At 49.4% G+C, this 16,795-nt stretch overlaps 1 protein-coding gene across 1 annotated transcript; it reads right to left on the bottom strand.

Annotated features, from left to right (window-relative positions):
• Positions 1-16,118, bottom strand: LOC113425517 (tumor necrosis factor receptor superfamily member 16-like). The gene is made up of 6 exons (XM_026687689.2): positions 15,689-16,118; positions 8,791-8,923; positions 6,712-7,095; positions 2,604-2,823; positions 985-1,130; positions 1-405 (listed from the first exon to the last, which is right to left on the bottom strand). Exons 1-6 carry the CDS (start codon positions 15,737-15,739, stop codon positions 101-103), a joined length of 1,239 nt encoding a protein of 412 aa, XP_026543474.2. The 5' UTR covers positions 15,740-16,118; the 3' UTR covers positions 1-100.
• Positions 16,119-16,795: the final 677 nt, after the last annotated feature.

Genomic DNA, 16,795 nt, shown 5'->3' on the forward strand with positions numbered 1-16,795 from the left:
TGCCATTTTCAGCAAAAAACAAAAAACAAAAACCCAACAACCCCCAGAGTGACAAAATAAGGGTTGGGGGGCTCGGCAGCAACGGGGTTGGGGGAGCCCTTCAGACCATCGAGCTGACCTCCAGGGAGCGTTCAGGTGGTCCACCACGCCCCCGCTGGATGGCAGCCAGGGCCTGGCACAGGGCCTCCAGCGTGGCCCCCTCCTGGGCCGACCAATCGGAGAGCAGCGTGTGGGCGGGGGCCTCCCCCCAACCGATGGTCTCGATGGTTTCGTCCGGGTAGCCCAAGTGCTGGGCCAGACTGCGCCAGTCTTTGCCGCAGGGGGTGGGGGCTTCCAGCATCTGCTCGGCTCCCTCCTGCAGCGGGTGGGCCAGGCTGCTGTACAGGCGGGCGTCGGCTCTGGGTCCTGCTTGGGGGGCAGAAAGAGAGGAAACGGCTTCAGAAGGATGAAGCTGCTCTTTCCTTCCTTCCCTCCTCCTTCCCTTTCTTCCCCTTTGCTTCCTTCCTTCCTTCCTTCCTTCCTCCTTTTTCTTTCTCTCCTTCCTACTCTCTCCTTCCTTTTCATTTCCCTTCCTTCCTTTCTTTCCATTTCTTCCTCCTTCACCTTTTCTGCTTTCTTCATTTCCTTTCTTCTTTTCCTCTACTTTTTCTCCTTCCTTCCCTCCCTCCCTCCTTCCCCTTTTCCATTTCCTTCCCTTCTTTACTTCCTTCCTTCTCTTTTTTTTCCTCCCTCCCTCCCTCCAATTTCATATCTTCTTCCCTGGGCCCTGGCAGCCTGATCGATATCCGAAAAGGGAGGCCAAAAAAATCAACTCCGCACCCAGTTATTCACAGTGGAACCTCCCCACCCTGAGGACTAGCGACTCGGGGAACGGAAGTTCCCGCAGAAGAGTTCCCCATCAACGTCCTGCTTGGTTCTCAAGACCCAACTGGAGATGGTGTTCCCCTAATCTGGTGTGTGTGCGTGTGTGTGTGTGAACCTTACCCTTGTTCAGCGAGTGCTGCTCCTGCAGGCTGTGAGTGTCCAGGAAGACCCCGCTGTCTCCGTGAAGTTTCTCGCCTTCGGGGGACGACGCCAACTCCCCCATCCGGGCTTTGGCCAGCTGGTGCTTCTGCTGGCATGTCGTCCAGCTGCATCAGAGCAGGAGGAGGTGGTGATTTGGGGACCCTCCCTCTATTTCCCCCCTTCAAGCAGGCAAGCAAGCCCTTGGCCGGCCCCCAAATCACAGCCAGGTCTGGCTAAATCTGGCGGCGTGCGAAGTTCTAAAAAATTACAACTTTGAGGCTGCTTTTGTTGGCTGTCTCTGAAAAAGCACTGCACAGAAAGAGAGGTTCTCCCTTAGTGACACCTCCAAACAGATGGCCGGAGGGGTGGAAAAGAGGAATGTGGCAGAAGGAGGAGGAGAACGGATGAGCGGGGAGGGATAGGGAGGTTCTGCAGGGAGGGTGGAGAGAATGAGCCAGTGGGAAAGCGGTTATCTGGGTGGGACCCAATGGCCACACGTGGACAGTCCTCGTCTTACGACCACAATCTGAGCCCAACATTTCCTTTGCTAAGCGAGACAGTCGTGAGTTACCACCATTCTTGCTGCCGTTGTTAAGTGAATTGCGGAACACGGTCGTTAAGTGAATCCGGCTTCCCCACTTACTTCGTTGGTCAGAAGGTCGCAAAAGGGGATCACGTGATCCCTGGGACACTGCGACCGTCATAAATATGAGTCCAAAAAAAGCCACGTGATCAAAATTCAGACTCTCAGCAACAGACTTGTATTTATGACGGTCACAATGTCCTGGGGGGGGATCACGTGATCCCCTTTTACGACCTTCCAACGAGCAGTCAATGGGGCATCCAGATTCACTTAATGACTGGGTTATTCACTTAACAACTTCAACGATTTACCCAACCACGGTGGCGAGAAATGGGGCGAAACTCATAGCAAACATCTCACTTAGCAGCAGAAATTCCAGGCTCAATCGTGGTCATAAGTCGAAGACGTTGTAGCTTCATTCTAGCTTTAGCTAGAGGGGTGAGGTTGGGCCAAGGATCTTATTTCCCCGCAAGGAGAAAAGTAGCCTCTCAGGGGGGAAAAAGGGGATGCTCATATTTTTTTAAGATTTCTTCCTGCGGGGAATTTGTGGAGAGCTGGGTAGGTTCCCATAAGGATGGAGGGGGGGGGTTGTCCTGTCAAGAGTTTATTCATGAACTGGAATACAGCTGGGTAACAAGGTCAGCCAATGAACAGGCATAGCAACTAAGTCAGCCAATGAGGACTGTTTGGAAACTGAAACTAGAAGTAGCCTAGGCGTGGCTCTTGTATTAAACTCTGTCTATTGAAAATGAAACGGCTTCTTTCCTCTTGCTTGCCTGCTGAACTAAAGTGAAAGAGAAACTAACTTGCTTGCTGCAGACTGGAGTGCTGCTCCGACCTTACTTGCAACCTGTTTCTGTCTGAGTTTGCTCCATGTTGGAGAAATCTACAACTGGTTTGTAAAATCTACAAAGATGTTAAATGAAGCATGCGCCATCTGTGTTTTATTTTTTCTGGTGCTGAATTAACGCTGCAAAACTCTGAATAGGTCCCGCCCCGCCCCGCGTAGACTCACCTTTTGAACCCCACGTAGGCCAGGAGTCCAACCACCACGGCGGCCAAGATGGAGCAGTAGACAGGGATGATGTTGTTGGGATGGTCGTCCACCAGGGAGGGGACAAACTCCGAGGACGCGTTGTGGGCCCCGCTGCCTTCCGCCTCTTGGGGCGCCGTCTTTCTCGGAGGGTCCTTCTGGGGCGCCCCTTCAGGCCGCTTCAGGATATGCAGCTCTTTATCTGCCCCAATTGAAGTTGAAATGAAACAGAAGGTTAAAACAAGGGGAAGGCAAACCCCCCCCCATGCCTTGGAAGCATCTTTGGGTGGGGGCAGGATCTTTGGGGGGCTGGGAGGTGTCATGGTGGTTGGGGTGTGTTTGTGTGTTTGTGTGTGTGTGTGTGTGTGTGAGAGAGAGAGAGAGAGAGAGAGATGTCAAGAAGGGGAGGAAAATAACAAGTGCAAATTATGTTTGAAATCTCAAAAAAAAACCAAACTGCAGGTAGTCCTCGACTTACGACCGAAACGGAAATTTCCGTTGCTGAGCCAGACAGTTGTTAAGTGAGTTTTGCCCCGTTTTACCACCTTCCTTGCCCCCAGCTGTTAAGGGAATACCTACAGTTGTTGAGTTAGTCACACGGTTGCTAAGCGAATCCAGTCTCCCCGTTGACAACACACACACACACACGGGGACATAGCAACCGTCATAAATACGAGTCAGTTGTCAAGTGTCTGGATTTGGATCACATGACCCCGGGGAGGCCGCCACAGTCGCAAGCGTGAGAAAACGGTTGTTAAGTCCCTATTTTCAGTTGCAGCCTGCTGCAACTTCAAACGGTCACTAAAGAGAATGGTTGTAAGTCGAGGACCTCCTGTAGAAGACACACACACACCAAAGTATTTCTCCAAACGCAAAAGACCAAAAGGATACACACACACACACACACACACACACACACACTCACACAAAAACCAAGCTAGATGGTGGAAAGGAAGGGAAACATCAGGGATTCATCATTTTTCCTAATTTGCCCCCCACCCCCTCCCGCACATCTGGCACACATTTGTCTCTGCGCAGAGACCCCGGTGGGTTCCTGGCTGGGATGGAAGCCCCCAAACCTTCTGGGGGGTGCACTTAGCAACCAGCCAGGAAGCAGATTTCCGCATTGCCCGGATTTCAAGATTCCCTGGGAATCTTGGGATCCGCTTCCCATGATATCTGAGCACGGGCTTAACAGGAGCCACAGAGTCGGAAGGGGCCTTGGAGGCCATCTAGTCCAACCCCCTGCTCAGGCAGGAGAACCTTCTATCCTCCTCCTCCTCCTCTGAATAACAGAAGACCAGAGTCGGAAGGGGCGTTGGAGGCCATCTAGTCCACCCTCCCCTTGCCCAGGTTGGAAACCTTACCCCATTTCAGACAAATGGCTGTTTTTAAATCCCTCGCAACTTCTGGCCATTTGACAGTTTTGTTTCTTTGTCAACAAGATTTATAACGCAACACAACTCTTGAGAGTGTGACCTGCCTGTTGGCTTCGATCAGTGTCGCTTTGTGCTGCCCTTGCTTTTAAGTTCTGCAGTTTTGCAGGGTTTTTTAGGGGTTGCCTTGACGGTCGTCTAAAGCCCACCAAGACCAAGGTTATACAAGTAGTCCTCGACCTACAACGTATTTGTTTAGTGACCAGTTACAACTTTCTCTCTCTTTGTTTTTCTCTCTTTTTCTCCTTCTCCTTCTGTTTATTTCTTTCTCTTCCTTTCTTCCTCCCTCTCTCTCTCTCTCTTCCTCTGTTTTTCTCTATTTTTCTCTCTGTCCCTCTATTTCTTTCTTTCTCTTCCTATTTTCTCTCTTCTTTTTTCTGTCACTTTCTCTTCCTTTCTCTGTCTTGGTCTTTCTTTTTCTCTCTTTCTTTCTCTTGTTTTTCTCCTTCTCTCTCTCTCTCCCCCTCTAATTCTCCCCCGATTTCTTTTTCTCTCCTCTTTCGCTTTCTCTTCCTTGTTCTTTTCCTTCCTTTCTCTTTTTCTCTTTCTTTCTTTTTCTCCCTCAACTCTCTCTCTCTCTTTTTCTCTGTTTTTCTCTCTCTCTCTCTTGCAGTTAGTTGATCCTGGGTTGGTGTTTTTTTTTTTAGCACTAGCTGAAAACAGACACTTGCCCTATTAGGCGTCTCTCTCTCTCTCTCTCTCTCTCTCTCTCTCTCTCTCTCTCTCTCTCTCCCAAAGCAAACACCAAAGTTTCATTTCAGGGCTTAAGAAGAGATTTCCCCCCACATCTCCCCCATCTCCCTCCACCAGCTGTGCACCCTCAACCGGGGAAATAGTTGCTGTGGGATGAGGCAGGGCAGAGCTGAGAAATAGTGTGAATGTGTCTGTGTGGAGGTGTGTGTTTGTGTGTGTGTGGAGGTGTGTGCGTGGCTTTTGCTGTTGACTCACCCCTCACCCCACCCTTTCTCAGTCTATGGGGGAGTCCTTCTCCCGCCACCCCCTCCCCCTCCGGGTGCAAGGAGGATTAGAGACAAGGACCAAGAACAAAAGGAAGATTATGACGAATACCAGCAACTGCAGGAGTCTAGCAGGCAGGCAGACACACACACACACACAAACACAGAGAAAGAGAGAGAGAGAGAGACAGCAGAAAACCATCCCTAAAACAGCCAAGAGTGTCTAGAAACAGGAAGAAAAGGGCTTAAGCTGAAGAGGATCCGAATTCAGATCTCTCTCCTGCTCCGGAGGACGGCCTCAGAGCAGAACATACTAAGGAGGCGAACGTGGTCGGGTTGATCTGGGTTTGGGGCGGGTTTCCCCCTGGTTTTTGGGTTGCAAAGGGGTCAAAAGGGAGACCGAGGCAAGCAGGTCAAGAGTATCCTGATGGGTAAGCCACTGGCCTAGAAAAATTACAGTGAATCCCTCTCCCTCCCATCACTGATGATGTTCCCTAGTTGGGTCATGAAACGTCTGCAAGAAAATAACTGTATTCAGAGAACACCAAGGACCCCACAGTTGTCCTCCTCCTCCTCCTCCTCCTCCTCCTCCTCCTCCTCCTCCTCCTCCTCCTCCTCCTCCTCCTTTTCTTTCCTCTTCTCCATCCATCCTTTTCCTTCTTTTTCTCCTTTTCCTCCACCTTCTCCCTTTAACTTTCTCCATCCCCCTTCTCCATCTTCATCCAACCATGCATCTCCTTTTTTCTTCTCCTCCCCCTGACTTTTTCTATCCATCCCCTTTTCCTCCTTTTCCTCATTTTTTTCCTCCTCCGGCTGCTCCTCCACCTCCTCTCCACAACCCCACTTCCCTTCTAGCACCGATGAGGTTCCCTAGTGGGGTCCTGAAACGTCTGCAAGAAAACAGCCAAGCTCAGGGACCCCCAAGGACCTCCCCCACTCCCAGGTCAACCCTGAGCTACACTCTTCTATAGGTCAAGAACCGGTGGGAGGAGGCATTGATGGCGCCATACGGAGGAAAAAACCCTCCAAAACACATGTAAATAAATAAATAAATAGATCTATTTATAAACTGATAAGGACACAACCCTCTGTAAATGAAAGTGGTCCTTGCCTTACAACCGTTCATTTAATCACCATTTCAAGTTACAACAACACGGAAAGAATTGAGTTATGACCGGTCCTCACACTTACAACCATCGTAGCATTTCCCACGGTCATGTGATCCCAATTTAGGCCAGCCGAGTCCATGAGAGAAGTCGGATTTGCTGAATGACTGCCCGGCTCATTTAACAACTTTGAGGACAGCCACATGGGGTTGCCTCAAGAGGACCACACAAATCTAACCATCGAAACACAGTCCTCACCTTATGACCACAATTGTGCCCAAAATGTCCATGGCCCCATATTAACAACTTTTCATACCCCAGTCGCTAAGAGAATCCCTGCAGGGATTATGTTAGTCACACAATTTCGGGTGGGATTGTGGTCATAAGTGGAGGACTACCTGCACACCACAGCAGATCCCATTAATCTTTAGCGAGATGGCGGCTGCAAGCAGAGGTAATTGCACAGTTCGGCAGAACGGAATCCAGCTGATCCCCCCCGAGCAGCCTGTGTCCTCCAACCCCCACCGGGTTCTCCCGGAGGGTCCTAACTCCCCCTCCCCCCTCCAGCTTTCCCCACGGCGTGTCCCCCTACCCATGCAGAGGGTGTCCGAAAGCGGGGTGCACGGCTGGATCATGACTTCCTTCGGTCCGCATTCCCGTCGGCAAAGCAAACATGGCTCGTACGGGCTCTTCACCTCCGAGTAAAAACCCTCGGGGCATTTCTGGCACTCTGTGTCGCTGCCCGGCTTGCACTCCTGGGCCGCCCCGAAGCCCTCCTCGCACACTCGGCAGGGGGCGCAGGTCCCTTGAGGCTGGGTCCCGTTTCCTGGCGCCAGGTAATGTCCGCGCGGACAGCCGGTGGCACAAAGCGTGTCACGGGTGACGGTGCAGGAATCACGGATGGGAAGTTGTCTTGGGCACGTGGAACATGGCCGGCAGGGGTCCGTGGCACTCGCGGTGGAGGAGAACGTCACACCTGCAGTAAGAGGAAACCACAATGCAGGATGTCACCGTCCAAATTTGGGACGGAGAGTCAAATCGGTTCCCGGAACTTTTGAGTTTGCATGATTAGAGGGAATGAGCAAATTAAGGGACGTGCGCGCAACACAGCCAGCAATACAGAGGATAAACGAATGAATTCTACAGGTAGTCCTTGATTTATGACCATAATGGAGCCTGCCCTTGACAGTCGTAAATCATGACGCTCCTCATACTTACGACCCATGGTCACATGATCAAAATCCAGGCACTTGGCAACCAGCATGCCCTTATGAAGACTGAAGTCATCCTGGAGTCATCTGGCCATCGTTTGCAGCCATTCCAGCTGGCTTCCAATAAACAGTGCGGGAAACCAGATTCTCTTAACGACCATGTGAGTCGTATAACAACCATGGCAAAGGCCATCAAAAAGGGGCAAAACTCACTCAGAACTGTGTCTTGCATGGAAATTCTCCCAATTGTGGTCGTAAATCAAGAATTACCTCTAAAGACCCAGATGTTCAAATGGTGGGCCTAAGGACCACGCATGGCAGTAATCTTTCTATGAGGGGGATTCTCCCCCCACTCCACCGGGGTGAAATTTGGGCATATCCTAGAGCCATTTGCAATTTTTTTATTTATCTCTTTTTATTATTTTTATAAAATAACAGGTCAACATACCTAATTCTCCTTCCTCCTCTTTTCTCCACAACAACCACCCTGTAAGGTGATTTGGGATGAGGGACAACGATTCGCCCAAAGTCACCCAGCCAGCTTTCGTGCCTATGGTGGGACTAGAACTCACCGCCTCCTGGTGTTTGGCCCAAAGTCACCCAGACGCCTTTCATTTGTAAGGCGGCACTAGAACTCCCAGCCTCCCAGTTTCTACTACTGTACTACCATGTTTCCCCCAAAATAAGACAGGGTCTTATATTAATTTTTGCTCCAAAAGATGCATTAGGGCTTATTTTCTAGTTGGATTTTATTTGGGGGGAAATACGGTACTAATGCATCCATCTGGCTGACGATCTTAGCTGGGGCTTATTTTTTGGGGTAGGGCTTATATTACAAGCACCCCGAAAAAGCACACTAGGGCTTATTTTCCAGTTGGGTCTTATTTTTGGGGAACTACGGTTCCAAATGTGTCCGCCTGGCTGATGATCTTAGCTGGGGCTTATTTTTGGAGTAGGGCTTATATTACAAGCACCCCGAAAAAACACGCTAGGGCTTATTTTCCAGTTGGATCTTATTTTCGGGGAAACGGGGTATTTCCCATGTCTAGAATAGGGGACTGATTCTAAATATGTCTTAGAGTCCTAGGAACCAAGAAAAACTTTCTCCTATCAAATACTTTCTCCACTTCCTCCTGCGCATTCTTACCCGGCTGCCAGCTTCTTTGTGGCGGCCATTACGGACCGCCGCTGCACGTCCTGGGAAAAGGGGTTCTGCTGGCCGGGGAGGGGTCTGCAACACCCCAAACCCCTCTCCGGATCCCCTACCTTCAGCTGCCCCTGCAGGGCAGCCTAGCTCATACCTGTCCGGATCGGAGCCCCAAAAAACGGCTAGCGCGGCAGGGATCGCGCAGCTTCGTGAATCCCTACCGCTCGCGAAGCCGACAAACCGGAAGACTGATTCTGTTCTACATCTGTAGGTTCCAAGTTGGGGTTTACCCCACGAGGAGGTGGATACTCACTTTCTTGGCAGGGTTCACAAATGGTGTTGTTGCTCCCGCAAGGCACCCGTGCCCCGAAGCCCGGGGGGCACAGGGCACAGCACTCTCCCGACCAGGCCACTTCCCCGTTTTCACAGCCTTGATGCGCCAGGAGCTGAAATCAGAGTCAGACCGGAGAATCAGACCAGGAGACGACAATCAGAGTTTGTGGCTCTGTTAGTCACAACAGTGAGAGCAATTGGGGCTTCCCCGTAGACCAGGAATCCCCAACCTTGGTTACTTTAAGCCTGGTGGACTTCAACTCCCAGAATCCCCCAGCCAGCAAAGGATTCTGAGAGTTGAAGTCCTCCAGGCTTAAAGCCCGTAGACTTTGCTCGTCAGGAAGCTGCAAGAACGGGTGAGAGTCACATGATCCCCTTGGGAAAACTGCGACCGTCATAAATGTGAAATCAGTTGCCAAAAGGGTCTGAATTTTGTTCACGTGACCCTGATGACCGTCGTCAGTTTGAAAAACTAGTCCCTCTCCCCCCCCCCAGTGCGGCTGTCCCTTCAGGTGGTCCCTCAACGAATCGTTGCTAAGTCGAGGACTTTATTTCAGAGGGCAGGAGACCCCCCGACCCTTTTCCTCTCTCTTTATTTGGAAGAGGGTGGGTTAGATGACCCTTTTGGGGGTGGTGTGTTTTTACGCGTGCGGGCGTGGATATGCTTTCTCCCTGGAGTGACAGGGCAGGTTTCGGTTTAATTAGAAGAGGGGCTTGGATCTGGAGGGTGGTGGGAGGAGCATCTGGGTGGGTTTCGGGAATGGGGGCTGGAGGGGGCAGGAAACGGGACCCTGGGACGAACAGAAGGCGTTTTTGTTCCTTTGGCCCAGGGTGGGGTGCGCAGACATTCCTGCCTGCCAGCTGCCTTTCCGCCCCCCCTCCCAGACAGATTCCTCCACGCTGGACCAACGGTCATGTTTTTTGATGGGGGGCGTGATCCTGGTGCATTCCGAAGGTTATTAAGAGAGACCCCCACGGGGCGAAGCCCCTTGCAACCGTGAACAACAACCCAAAAAAAAAAAATGCTAGCTCTTTTCTGCAGAAAAGGACGGCTGGAATTCAAGGCCAATGAAAAGTCTTGAGGGGACCCCCCCCCACACACACCCCTCCACCCCTGCTCAGTTTTCAGAGAATTGTGGGGGGAGTTTCCTACTAAAAAAACCACTTCCTGGTTCAGGAGAGTTTAAAGCACTTCCCCCCTTGATTTTGCCATGATGCCAAAAGAACTACAAAGAAGAACTACAAAGCCCATTGTTTGCAATGGGGCTGGGTAATGGTGGGGGGAGGGTTGAAAGAGGAACAGGGGTTTTTTTGTGTGTGGGGTTGTCTAGCAAAAGATGTGGCAGGAGAGAGTCGAGATGAAGTAGGGGTGAAGGTGATGGGCTACAAACTAGGAGAGGGTGAGTTCTAGTCCTGCCTCGCTCATAGAAGCCAACTGGGATGACTTTCGACCAATCACCAGGTGACTGTGAGTTCTAGTCCCGCCAATGACCAGGTGAGTGTCAGTTCTAATTCTGCCTGAGACTTCTAAGTCACTTGAGGGACTTTTGAACCAATCACCAGGAGACGGGGAGTTCTAGTCCTGCCTTTGGCATGGAAGTCAACTGGGTAGTTGTGTCGAATGGGAGGGGGTGAGTTCTAGTCTTGCATTTAGGCACCCAGCCTATTACTCTTTTTTTTTTCTTTCTTCAGTTCCTTTTGTGCAGCATTTTCTTCCTCTTTCTGGGTTTTCCCAGCTTGGCTGCTTTAAAACTCACGGACTTCAACTCCCAGGGTTCTCCATCCAGCTATGAATTCTGGGAGTTGAAGTCCATGCGTCTTAAAGTCACCCTGTTCCATTTTCTCACCCTCTGGGTTTCTAAGGGTTGGGTAGGAGAGAAAAGGATCTCAAGAGATTGCAAAACGCCATGTCCTATCAGTGCTACCCCAAAGAAAAGTGTGTGTGTGTTTGTGTGTGTGTGTGTCAAACAACGGATGGAAACTAATCAACCTGGAATTTAGGATAGCTTCCTAATAGCGAAGGACTGTTTGCCAGTGGAACTCCTTGCCACCGGAAGTTGTGTGTGCTCCAACACTGGAGGATTTTAAGAAGAGACTAGACAGGCACTTGTCAGAAATGGCAGGGTGTGTGTGTGTGTCTCCTGCTGGAACAGGGGGTTGGGCTATAAGACCTCCAAGTTCCCTTCCAACTCTTGTTATTCCAAGTTAAGGTTTCCTACCTAGGCAATAATCCAAAGAGCAAATGCTTTGCTATCACTCACTGCCTGAGATTTCCTGGTGGTGCCCCATCCACAATCCAGCCAGTTCTCTCAGGCAGGCAGGCAAGCTCAGCCAGACCCAGGCAATGCACAGAGTCCGCTAGCCTTTCCATGGAGATACTTGGGGGGATCTTCACTTTTGAAAGGGACGAGGGAAGATCTCGCTTTCCACCAGCCGAGAATGTTTTGCTTTTTCGCCCTGCGGCATTTTGGCAGGAAAAGCTGAAACTCGTATGTCTTCTGGATTCCTTCCAGTTTTGAACACACAAATATGCGCACACAGACCCACATTCCCATCCCAAACTCTTCCTGCCGTTTCCTCCAAGCCAGGAACCCCTGCAGGCAACACCGCAGCACGTAAAAATTGAAAACACGGGTAGTCCTCGGTTTAGTTCATTTAGTGACCATTCAAAGTTAAAACCGCACTGGGTTACGCAATCAAAATTTGGGCGCTTGGCAATTGACTCATATTTATGACAGTCGCAGTGTCTTGGGGGGGCGGTCACGTGACTCCGCTTTTTGCAACCTTCCTACAAGCAAAGTCGATGGGGGAAGCCAGATTCACTTAACAACCACGCAACTCGCTTAACAACCACAGTGATTTATTTGATGATGGTAAGGAAGGTTGCAAAATGGGCAAAACTCACTTAACTGTCTCGCTTAGCAGCATAAATTTTAGGCTCCGTTGTGGTCATAAGTTGAGGACCACCTATATAAAGGTGACTTTTAGGCAGCTGATGAGCCAGGCAAAAACGTGAAGAGTGACCCTGGAAAAATGGGCTCTCCGTTAATCCCAAAGTGAAATCCACTAGAGGGAAGGAAGCATAAAATCCTAAGGCTGGAAGGGACCCTGGAGGTCATCTAGTCCAACCCACTGTCCAAAACAGGAGTCTTTATACCATCCCAGACATACGGTTGTCAAATCTTTTCTTGAAAAAAGGAAGGGAGGGGGGAAGAGGCTCAGCATGCCCCCTTCTTTCTTGGGGAGGGGGGCGTAATCTGAATGAGCCCCTCCTCCCCAGATCCGAGCGAGGGAAGGTCTTCGGAAGCCCAAACACCCTGGAGCAATCCAGCCCGGATGCAGGAAAAAAAAAGAGACCCAAACGGTTTTCTTTTCCAACCGGGATTCCGTGCCTCAGTTTTCTCTCTGTAAAATGGGCCCATTGACAAGCATGAGTCGTGCTGGGAATGATTGCACCCTTTGCCAGACCCCGAGTGGCCTTGAACCGAGAGGTTTGCCTTGCAGATCAGGGGAGGGAATAGGGAGTATAGCCCAACTGGAGGAAATCTTGGCACCCTTTTGCTGAATTACAGGTGGGGTGTAGAGGAAAGGAGACCACAAAGTAAGAGGCAGAGATTCCTTAAAAGGAGCAGGTTTTTCTTGTTTTCAATAAAATTCACACGTCTTTTGCAAGTTGTTTAGATGGATATTTCCCCAACTTTAAGACAGGTGGACTCCAACTCCCAGAATCCCCTAGTTGGAATGCTGGCTGGGGAATTCTGGGAGTTGAAGTCCACCTTCCTTAAGGTTGCCAAATTGCATAAAGACTGATTTAGATATTTTCAAAAAGTGTTTTGTTTTTTTTCAAATATTCCTTTAAGGAAAAAGATGTTATTTAGGAAGAAAGAAATCCAAAGAATTTATAATTGCCAGATTTATCAAGAAGTGCAAAATTTAGGAGAGAAAATTAATACATTCAGCCAGTCTCCAAAAACCAAATCTGTGCTATTAACATTAATATTTAATCCTCCTATTTTTAAAAAAAAAAACAGCAACAGCTTTTTCCAGTTGCAAAAAAATATAATAATTATTGCTGTCATAGCACAAAACCAAACAGAAAACAAAATAAAACACTTAATACTGTGGGTGGTATTTTCTGGTTCACCCTTAATTCCACAATTTCACAGTGTAGGTCGTCCTTGACTTTAAAAAGTTCATTTAGCGCACTGTTTGAAGTTACAACAGCATTGGAAAGAGGGACCTATGACCGTTTTTCACACTTAGCGACTGTTGCAGAGTCCCCATAATCAATTCTTGGCAACTGTCTCATATTTATGACAGTCACAGTGTTCCCGGGATCACATGATCCCCTTTTGCGACCTTCTGACAAGCAAAGTCAATGGGGAAGCCGGATTCACTTAATGACCATGTGGCTAACTTAACAACGGCAGTGATTCACTTAACAACTGAGGCAAGAAAAGTTGTAAAATGGGATTTGTTTTGCTTAGCAACAGAAATTTTAGGTTCAGTTGTGGCCAATGGAGGGCTATCTGTGCATGGAAAATTTCCAAAGAGTTTTAATTACTGTAGTTGTACATCAACCACAGTCTTTTTAAGCTCTATGTTGTCTCGAGATTAGAAAAATGGTTCTTAGATAAAATATTACAATCTCCATTTCCAGCATCAATGGGAACTTTAATCCTCTTTTTTTTTTCATTATTTTCCATTGGCTGAGCTAGAGAGGAAAGCTGGGTGGGAATTAATGGGAAGAGAACAATAGATATTTTGAGCTGCTTAACAATATGTTTTGCATTAGGCCAAAATTCTTGCAAGTCACTTTTTAAATTCTTTGCAATTCCTGTCTTTTTAACTGGTCTCTGTATCTATTTACACATGATATTTAAATTGCAAGCCCTTAGCAGCCCACCTTTGTCAAAATGACACACCATTTCCTTTGTCTCAAGATACTTTTATTTAACTGTGCATGCAAACTAATGCTTCCCCCATTTTTTAAGAAAAATTAAATAAATTAAGTTTACGGTGCCTCTCTTTTCTCCTTTCAGCCTAGATATTCATTCCTCTTTGTTTTGGTTCAGTTTTTAAGAGAAAAAGTCCTTCAGGAGCCAAAGTTGATTCTGAATGTTCCTACAAAGCACCATTGGTATTGTAGTGTTACTGGTATTGTAGTGTTACTGCTAATCATCTTTGCATCGGAAATTTATATTTGCGTTGGGGTTTTATTTTTTGAAATGAGGTTTAATTTTCCTATATGGATTTTATTTTTGGAATGAGGTTTCATTTCTGTATTGGGGTTTTATTTTTCTATTTGGATTTTAATTTTGGATTGGGGTTACATTTTTGTACGCAGCCCAGAGAGTCACCATGAATGTTGTGTGGCCCATATATATTGTCTTCATAAATAGATAATAAAAATGCATTTATAATGACATTTAAATATTTATGCAAACGGAACGAACAATGCCAGAAATGGGTTCTCAAATGCCTTCCTTGTGATCCATTTGTTGTAAGGGCAAACAAATCCACTTGTTGCTGTCACATGACATTGAAAATCACATGAAGGTAAACATCGAAGCATTCACACATTACTGGGTTCAGGTTAACACAATTTAGGGCGCAGAGGGAGAGTAGTTGACTCTGTGGGGGAAGTCCACTCCCCCACCCCAATTCAAGGTACTGTGTGAATCAAGCAAGCATTTATAATCCATCCATCGGGTTAAGGATGTTGTGTGAATGCAAAACCAAACTTGGGTTGAATCTCTATTTTTCCTGTTTTTTTCTTTTCTTTTTGCAGTAGATCTCAACTTTAAACTGAGCTGAAATAAAACCCCTAAAATGATAGTTTTGTGAACTCTGAGACCTGACTAACATGGGGCCAAATGTTGCCAGGGAATCCCAAACCAATTTAAATTTAAAGGGAGCCCAACGGATCAAAGAGTCCATTCAAGAGGCCTCTTTCGAAGGTGATTGCAACAGTTTGGGAAAACCCCTGATGTGCAAATTCAGCCTCTCAAGGCTCCTTGGGAAAAGGAGCTCTTCCCATTTCACAGACTGGCAAACTGAGTCCCAATGGAAACCAGGAGAGGACTGGAGGAGACGCTCAAAGGAGACTCAGGAATATGCAGCCTTCCCTCCCCAAAGTATTCCCCTTCTAAGGGTCCCATCCTCCTCTCCTGTCCTCCTCTTTTCTAACTTTTTACTCCTCCTCCTCCTATTCCTCCTCCTCTTTCCTTCCTTCCTCTTTCCCTCCTTCCTCTTTTCTCCCTTACTCCTTCTCCTTCCTTTTCCTTCTTTTTCCTCCCTCTCTCTCTTTTTTTCCTTTTCCTTCCTGTCCTCCTATTTCTCCTTCTCTTTCTCCCCTCCCTTCCTATCCCCCAAACAGACTGAAAGAGAGTTTAAAGCAGATGGGCTTGAAAACGCCCCCGGCCTCCCCCTCGCTTACTCCTGCTTTGCAGAGCCAGCCTTCTCCGTCCCGGCGTTTGCTCGGTCCTGCCCGGCGCGTGTGGAGCGACCCTAACCCTCCGTAGCGCAGAAAAGGGGCGCACTCAGGACACGGCTTGAGCGGGTCGTGTGAATGGGGCCTTGGTGGGACAGAGAGACCCCTCCCAAGGCCCACAACTTGCAGCCAGTTTGCGAAGAGACCCAAACTCTCCCGTCCTCCCCCCCAAAAGCCAGACCTCCCCCAAAGCGGGGGCTTTCCTCTTGGGGAGGGGGATACCTGAAGGGTCCTCCTTACTCCCAAGGAAACCCTCAGCCGCCCTTCTCCGACCCCTGGACCTCCTTTTTGCACGCACCACCTTAACGAGGGACCAACCCCATGCTTGGAATAATGGGGGGGGGGTCTCCATCCCTCCCTCCAAGCGACCCCCGGAGCGACCCACCTTGGCAGCCAGCAGCTGCAGCGCCAGGACGAAGCTCCCGGTCCGTTTCATCTCGTCGGGGACGATCCGGAGGAAGGAGGGGAGCGGGGCGTTTATCCCGGCCGGGCGGGGGCGCCGGAGACCCTCTTGTCTAACCACTCCTCGGAAGATCGCGGGTGGGGGAGAGAGAGGGAGGGAGGCAGGCAGGCAGATTCCCGGCCGGGGTCGCAGCAGACCCGCAGATGCGTGTCGTCGCCCGCCCAACTCCCGCCCGGCTAGCAAGAAAAAAAAAGGAAAGGGAAAGAAAGCGACCCTTCCCCAATTTTCCAGCCGAGGGAAGCGGCGCCTTTGAAATTGCCGGAGTTGCGCGGCTTTGCTCGGGATTCGCCGGCCGCTTCCCTCCGGGCCGGGCTGGGTGGTTTGCGGGGTCTGCTGCGGGCTCTGCCTTTGCCGGGACTGCGGGGCTGGCCCCGTTCACACGCCCTCCTCACCCCCTCCTTCTCCCCCTCCCCTGCGCCTTGACCTCGCCCCCCGCCCGCCCCTCCCAGCCCCCCGCCCGCCCCGTCAGAGGGGGGGAGGAGAAACAAAGAGGCGAAAGAGTCGCTGGGTGTGTGTTGGGGGGGGCGTTTGCGACCCACATGCAACACACACACACAAAGACACATTGACACACACGCGGACGCACTGACACTTTAGGAATCTGGTGAGCCAGGCTCCTGTACAGGTAGTCCTCATCTTACGACGGAGCCCCGAAACTTCTGTTGCCAAGTGGGGACAGTTGTTAAGTGAGTTTTGCCCCGTTTTACGGCGTCTCTTGCCACCATTGTTAAGCGAATCACTGCGGTTGTACAGTGAGTAACACAAGTCACACCATCTGCAGCTTTCCCACAAGCAAAGCCAATGGGGGCAGCCGGATTTGCTTAACAACCGCCTGATTCACTTAACAACAAGAGTGATTTAGTTAACAACAGTGGCAAAAAAAAAACTCATAAAATTGGATGTGAGTCACTTAACAATCACCTTGCTTACCGATCTAAATGTTTTATTTTAATTTAGTTTATTTTCTATTGTTTATTATTTTGTTACAGGTAGTAGTCCTCAATGTATGACCACAATGGAGCCCAACAT

The sequence above is a fragment of the Notechis scutatus genome, chromosome Z (genome assembly GCF_049901735.1).
Source record: "Notechis scutatus isolate UNSWTSFEM ecotype Mainland chromosome Z, rNotScu1.2, whole genome shotgun sequence".
NCBI lineage: Eukaryota > Metazoa > Chordata > Lepidosauria > Squamata > Elapidae > Notechis > Notechis scutatus.